Below are 7399 nucleotides of genomic sequence, written 5' to 3' on the forward strand. Positions count from 1 at the left end.
GGGTTTTTTGGGGGGGGGGGGGTCAGTTTAGGCTACTCTACCTCACAATGCAAAATAGCTAATTATCAGAAGCTATTCTGGATGTACTGTGTCAGGCTTTTTAGCTGGTTTAGACAAATCCTATGCCTGAATCTGCATTTCTTCTGTGTTCAGTGTTCCCAACTGAAGTCCATGCAAGCTGACATTTTTCTTAAGCATTATTAATCATCTGTATTACCTAGAAGGGTCTGGCATGGACCGTGACTTTCTTGCCACTGGCCCAGAGAGCCATGCTTATTGTAAGGTCACATCTACCTCAGTGTCGAAATGCTACACAATGTTCAATGCATTTTCTTTCATAACACTTAAGAACATATTCCACAACTGGAAAACTGAGGAATGCAGACTATGCATCTTTCCCAACATCACACAGGAGATCTGGGAACAAGGAAACTGACCTTACAAGATCCAGGTATGCAATTCTCAGTACTCAACTCTTTTTCTTCCACAAACGAGATGTACAAAGAACGAAAATATGGCCCAGTCTGGGAGAGTGCTTACCTCAGCTCAACCACATATCAGTGGTTATAAAAAATGATATATAAAAATTTACTTGTCACCACTTAATGCTAAGCAGATGATGCTATATACACAGAAAGAAACAGATTCTATGTGATGCACATAAACCACATACAGCATCTTTTGGATGCAACAGTCACCATATTAGTATTATACCTTTAAGCTGATTTTACCTTTACATACTCTTTTGTTTTCAGGGCATTCAGGAGCTCTCGTACAGGAGCTGACAATGTGAATTCTGCTGCAATTTCTAGATCCTAATAGCAATGACAAAGCAAATGTTAGTGAACTGAATTGGACGTTTAGCACAGAAAGAAAAATGAATGTTCATAAATGAGATCAAATGCCAGTATTAATTTACCTTTCTTAACATCTTAGCAAAACCAAGAGCTTTCGAGGCCCTCTCTCTAGCTTCATGAAAGAGCTCTTTGAGTGCCCGACTGGTCTCTATAACAGACCTCCTGTAACATGGATTAGAATGGAGTTATGGCAATTAAATATAATATGGTATAAGTAGCATGAAAAAAAAGTATAGGGAGCACAAACTGAAAATTGAAATGAGCTTATATTGTTCAGGCACATCTGTCCCAGGAATATAAAATAAAATTGAAGGAACTTTACATAAGCTGCTTCTTATACTCTTAGCTGTAATAAAGGCTATTAACCCACAAATACACAAAACAAAGATGAATTACTTCTAGAGACTGAAAACCACTGAGATGGTTTGGACAGTGTGTTTTCATGTACTTCATGAAGTTTTGGAAAGCAGCTTGTCTTTGATATGTCTGAAAAAGCATAATCATGACAGTATGGCACATACTGAAAGTTGGAGAATACCTGATTTCTTCTGATGCAGTATTGTCTTCAGCACTGGCCCGAATGCAGCTCTTCCGCAGGCCAGAATCTAAAAATATTCCTGTAGATTTCAGCAGCATTCCTGCAATATCACTAAAAGAAAAATAAAATGGGAGAACCTCACTTTCATTTTAGCAGTATCTCTACCTTGTTGCATCCTGTGCAAAAGAACTTCATGTGTCATGTCTGTACACGGAAACATGCACCATCTGATAGGTTCTTCCCCCACATCAGGTGAGAGTAAAAGATTAGTAAGGCAAGTAGAACAAAAAGACACTTGCAAATAAAGGTGGAATGATTACTCTTGTTATTAAAGGAGCACATAAACATGGATCCTACCACCATAAGTGCTGCAAAAATCTGCAGCAGGATTTTCTCTCTCACGCTGAGGTAGCAGAAGACTAAAGCAGACGAATGACTACTTAAAGAAGGTACCATCCTGGTCACAAAAAGTCTACCAATTACGTGAGGATCAGACCTACCTAAAATATACACACACAGAGCACTAGCTGGACTGCCTAGAGGAGATTTAAGGATTTGAAAGTTACTTTTGACTCCTGTTCTCAGCAAAATAAGTTCTCCAATAGAGTGAATACAAAAGCAAACTTTAGTAAAATTCTCAAATTAAAAATATTGTTAATAAAGAACAACACAGAACATATCTAGATATACTTCTATGATCCAAACAGAAATAAGCATTATTACAACTCAGAATTCCTATATCTTAAAATCCTAAGAATTTCTACCAGGAGATCAGCCTAAGAGGCACTGGGTCTTCATCACATCTGCAGATGGGAACCACAGCAAAGTCTTCCAGAGAAACCCACCCCAGAGCATGGATCCCCTTTTGATCCCCCTCCTCAAACAAAGGCATACAACATTACTTGATGAAAACTTTGATAAATATGGTCAGAAAGATGATGTTCATGTATCATCCTGTCGGCTGAGCCAAAACACACCGACATGACCCCTTAATCAACATCTAATGCCCTACGACTGGCTGGCCTCACCAAGAAAATTCTCTTGCCTGTGACTCCGTTCCTTTTACACTACCTCTCTTAGCCTCACTTATGCTAACTTGGCCTAACTTAAACTAAACACAGCCAAAGGCCTACTAAAACTACAACAATGCAAGCTAAAAGGATTCAAATTGTTCTCAAAGTTTTAGAAAGCCCAAAACTTTTTCTAGCATAAGTTAATGTTTGACCTCAATATATAGTATAAATCACAAGGGTAGCCTGCAGGTGTTAAAAGAACAAAACCAAAAAATGGCGCTTTACTTTACTCTGTGCATGCCCAGAAAAGGCAGTGCCTTAGTTGGACCCAGCTCACCTAACATCTGTATAGATTGGGCACTTTAGTTGGGGGGTTTTGGGGACTTTTATCTAAGAGTTGATTGAATCAGCTTTAGCTAAAAGTGCCAAAAGCCCGGCTGAAGTGCCTGATCTAAACAGACACTGCAAGGCCAGGATGAACACACCGCTGCTTCCAGTAAAGCATGCTTTTTTTCTTTTTATGTCTATAAGCAGCCACATACAACATGCAAATAATGAGAGCTACTTTATGAACTTTATGAAGTTGTGTCCAAGTCTTGTATTTTTGGATCCTGATTCTGCAAATAAAATAAATCCTGGAAATGATTACCATGCAAAGGTAAACTCTGTATATGGAAATGTACCACCCCAAGCTAATAAAATTCCTTTGAATGACCAGGTCCTCAGAAATACAAACTGAGAGCCTAACTTTTCTAAATTGCTATATATTGACAGGATAAGCAGGGTAATTTATGAAGTCCTACCAGAATAATTTTCCAGCTTGAGCTTCACCTCCTCGTATATAAGGAGTTATTTCTTTGGTGAAATTCCATTCTTCCTCTAAGAGATTTTTTAAACTATGAGACGCTTGAGGTAACTGCTGTAGCATTTGGATCCAGCCTCGCATATAATCAAAATAAACCTAAATGTGGAAAAAGGCAATTTAGATTGTAACTGTTACATGATCTGTAACAAAAGGCCCTATATTTCATTCCCATGTAAGATCCCATTTAATAGCCCATAAATGGAGGAAAACACATCTGCAACATTTCACCTTGCTACAGCCAAAAATGTGCTAGATTCTTCTCTATATGAAGTACAATGGGTGGAACTAGAACAGGGGTGGGCAATTATTTTGGCAAGATAGGCAAAATAAGGGATTTTGGTGAGCTGTGGCAGAGCAGGGGAGGAGGGAACAATTGATCCTATCCAGCCCAATGCTTCAATCTAAAACCCACAGACAGATTGTCTGAGAGAGAGCAGCCTGTTTTCAATTTGCCACCAAAACCATAAACCTAAACGACTTGCAAAATTATGTTTCCCCTGACAATTCCCAGTGCTAATCTCTTTGTCCAGCTTAGCCTCTCTGTACCCCAATTCCAAATTCCAATCCACTATTTCCATTTCCTTGCCAGTCCAGCTGTTATTCCTTTTACATTTGAGTCAAGTGACATCCTACTCCACAGACAGCCTGACAGCCAAGTGGGAAACAGTGAAAAAACATACAAGACATCTTCCTGTTCTCAGTTCTGCTACCAGAAGCCAAAGCAGTCAGAAATAGCAGTTGTAGGGAAAACCCCTCTGAACCACTAGGATGAAGCACACACAGCATAGGCAAGGTTTTTGGAGACTTTAACTTCCAAACTGGAACAACTCTCTTCTCAGCAAGTGATTTTTCCTTTTTTTTTTAATTCAGGTAAATACAAAAACAGAACTCCAATTCTAGAGTAGCACATAGGAACTGCATAAGGTTACAGTTATCACATATCTACAAAAGAAATAATATACACCTATCTTCTAACCCATCTTCTGAACTATCAATATAATGTGTATATATTCAAATATAACATTCAGTGATATTCACACCATCTGGCTAGATGCACTGAAGTGCTGGAGGGGAGAGGTGTTTACAAACATACAAAATCATAGAAACTTAGGGTTGGAAGGGATCTCAGGGCTAGAAAGTGGTTTAAACCTGTAACAGAACAGGTTGATGTCAATGAACATACAACTGTTTGAAAGTGGCTGAAACTGGTTTGAGGTAAACCTGGCTGAATGTAGCATCAGACTTAACAGATTTGGCTCAAACTGGTTTATGCAATGTCTATCCCAGACCCCTTGCTGGTTTAAGATAAACCAGACTCCCCCCGCATCCTGGCATGCTCTCTGGGCTGGGCAGGGTTCTCTGCTCCACAAAAGGGCTGGCCCCTCCCCTCTGCTCCCTGGCTGGAGCGCGGCACAAACTTGCAGCCACAGCAGAGTCTGCTGGCTTCTCCCTGCTAAGCAGGGATTATTCCCCCCTCCCCTCTGCCTCACACAGACACCTCAGCATTAGTTAGCAGACCACGTGCTGGCTACGGTCCGTGCTATGGTAGACAACAGGAAGACAGGCATTTTGGAGCTAATCAACAGGTAGCTTAATGTCCTTCCTTGGAAAAGCTGTTTAAGCGGAGCTTGAAGAGAGACTTGGTTTTCTTAAATGGTTGATAAACACAAAATTAGGGGTGATGAACACTGTGTTATCAATTCCCTGTGGGCTGGTTGGGATGGAGATTCCACTACCTCTCTGGGTAACCTATTCTAGTGTTTTACTACCTTCCCCATGAGAAAGCTTTTTCAACTATCTAACCTAAACTTTACCATGCTGCAACTTGAGACTATTGCTCCTTGTTCTGTCATCTGCCACCACTGAGAACAGTCTAGCTCCATCCTCTTTGGAACCACCCTTCAAGTAGCTGAAAGCTGCTATTAAATCCCCCATCAGTCTTCTCTTCTCCATACTAAATAAGCTCAGCTCCCTCAGCCTCTCCTCATAAGTCATGTGTTCCAGGCCCCTAACCATTTTTGTGGCCTCTGCTGGACTCTCTCCAATTGGTCCACATCCTTTCTGTACTGGGGGGCCCAAAACTGGACACAGTACTCTAGATATGACCTCGCCAGTGCTGAATAGACGGGAAGAATCACTTCCCTCAATCTTCTGGCAACACTCCTAACAATTCAGCCCAGTATATGCCATTAGCCTTCTTGAAAACACAGGCACACTGTTGGCCCACATTCAGCTTATTGTCTGTTATAACCCTCAGGTCCTTTTCTGCAGAGCTGCTGCTTAGCCAGTTAGTCCCCAGTCTGTAGAGGAGCATGGGGTAGTTCCGTCCTAAGTGAAGGACTTTGTACTTCTCCTTACTGAACCTCTTAAGACTTCTTTTGGTCCAATTCTCTAATTTGTCAAGGTCTCTGAATCTTAGCCCTACTCTCCAGCACATCTATTTCTTCCCTCAGCTTGGTGTCATCTGCAAACTTGCTGAGGGTGCACTCCCATCCCATCTTCAGAATCACTGATAAAGATATTGAACAAAACCAACCCCAGGACCAACCCCTGGGACACTCCATTTGATACCAGCTGCCAACTAGACATAATGCCATTGATTACTTCCCTCTGAGCCTGATGATCCCACCAGTTTTCTATTCACCTTACAGTCTGTCCATACAAGCCATACCCCCTTAGCTTGCTTGTAAGAATGTTATGGGAGACTTTAGCCTTGCTAAAGTCAACATATATCATAGCCACTGCTCTTCCATGGAGCCAGTCATCTCGTCATATATAGTAGCTGGAACTGCCTTCTTCACCTCTTTATGCTGTATTTACTCAAATCTATGACTAAGTTTTTTTTCTTAAATCAGCATGGAGAAAAGAGCCCCTTTTCTAAAATTCATGTACAAAGCAGAAGGGTCAGGGGTAGGGAATTGGGGAGGCTGGCAGCTGCTGCAACTCTGAATGTGGTCCTGAGCCCAGGTTCGGACCAGTCAGACCAACAGCTGCTGCTTGCCCTCCTATTGCTTGCCCTCTGTAGCTTACTGTCAGGAACAGCTCAGCTTCAAGCTTGGGCTGGAATTCCTCCTGGGAACGGAGCACGTAGAAACTGTCCCCTGCCCACCAAATCAGCAGTGCTGACGCTGCTGCATGGCCTGGCAAGGGCCACACTTCATGTGCTGTGCTGCATGATCCGGGAAGGAATAGAGCCCCAGCAGGGTCTGATAGTAAAGCCGGGGGTTGCCAGAGAGGAAAGAAAGAAGGGAAATGGCAGAGAATGTGGAGAACCAGTGGGGGTGAGAGGAGGGGCAGAGATGGTGGGAAGCTGGGGTGGGGGCTCCAGAGGGAAGAACTGGGAGAGGCAGAGGCCAAGGTGCTCATCTGACCTCCCCCCTACTCCGTCACTGCAGTCCCTGTAGTACGCAGGGGGTGAATTTCATAGATTTCATAGACATTAGGGCTGGAAGGGACCTTGAGAGATGACATCAAGTCCAGCCCCCTGCCCCAGGGGCAGGAAGTCAGCTAGGGTCAAAGGTTCCCAGCAAGATAAGCATCCAAACGTTCCTTGAATGAGTCCAGAGTGGGTGCCTTCACCACTTCTGGAGGGAGTCTATTCCAGGCCTTGGGGGCTCAGACAGTAAAGGGGGATCCTTATGTCCAGCCTAAAATGGTCATGGAGGAGTTTATGACCATTGGTCCTTGTCACCCCTCAGGGCGCTCTGGTGAACAGACATTCCCCCAGATCCTTATGCAGACCCTTTACATACTTATAGGCAGGCACCAGGTCACCCCAGATACTCCAAATAGTCTTTATTTCTTGTTTTCTTATAGTATTTACCTAAACCTAAGATGACCCTGAATTTAAGCCAACCTTCCAGTAACTAGATTCTATACCTGGAAAATTATAACAAATTTATAAATTTTCCATATATGGAATCTATTTATTGAGGGGCCATTTTAAATTCAGGGTCATCTTAGATTTAGGTAAATACTATAAGAAACCAAAAAATAAAGAATATCTAGAGTATGTTTGGTATACTTAATATACTTCCAGTATTCTTTTGGTCACCGTGTATTTTTTAATATATTGCTGCCCTAATGTTAACTTTATTTAATAAAGCTCCCACTCCCCATCCCAAAG

At 42.2% G+C, this 7399-nt stretch overlaps 1 protein-coding gene across 1 annotated transcript in view; it reads right to left on the reverse strand.

The window, feature by feature from the left end:
• The window catches only part of MAP3K4 (mitogen-activated protein kinase kinase kinase 4), a 159923-nt gene that overhangs the window by 60824 nt on the left and 91700 nt on the right, over positions 1-7399 (reverse strand). The window contains exons 6-9 of the mRNA XM_019526945.1: positions 3212-3369; positions 1396-1506; positions 920-1019; positions 732-815 (exon numbers count right to left, since the gene is read on the reverse strand). Coding sequence (XP_019382490.1) covers positions 732-815; positions 920-1019; positions 1396-1506; positions 3212-3369 — 453 coding nt within the window. The remainder of the gene's footprint in view (positions 1-731; positions 816-919; positions 1020-1395; positions 1507-3211; positions 3370-7399) is intronic.

This window comes from Gavialis gangeticus, unplaced genomic scaffold (assembly GCF_001723915.1).
Source record: "Gavialis gangeticus isolate Ggan-Ray unplaced genomic scaffold, GavGan_comp1, whole genome shotgun sequence".
Classification (NCBI taxonomy): Eukaryota; Metazoa; Chordata; order Crocodylia; family Gavialidae; genus Gavialis; species Gavialis gangeticus.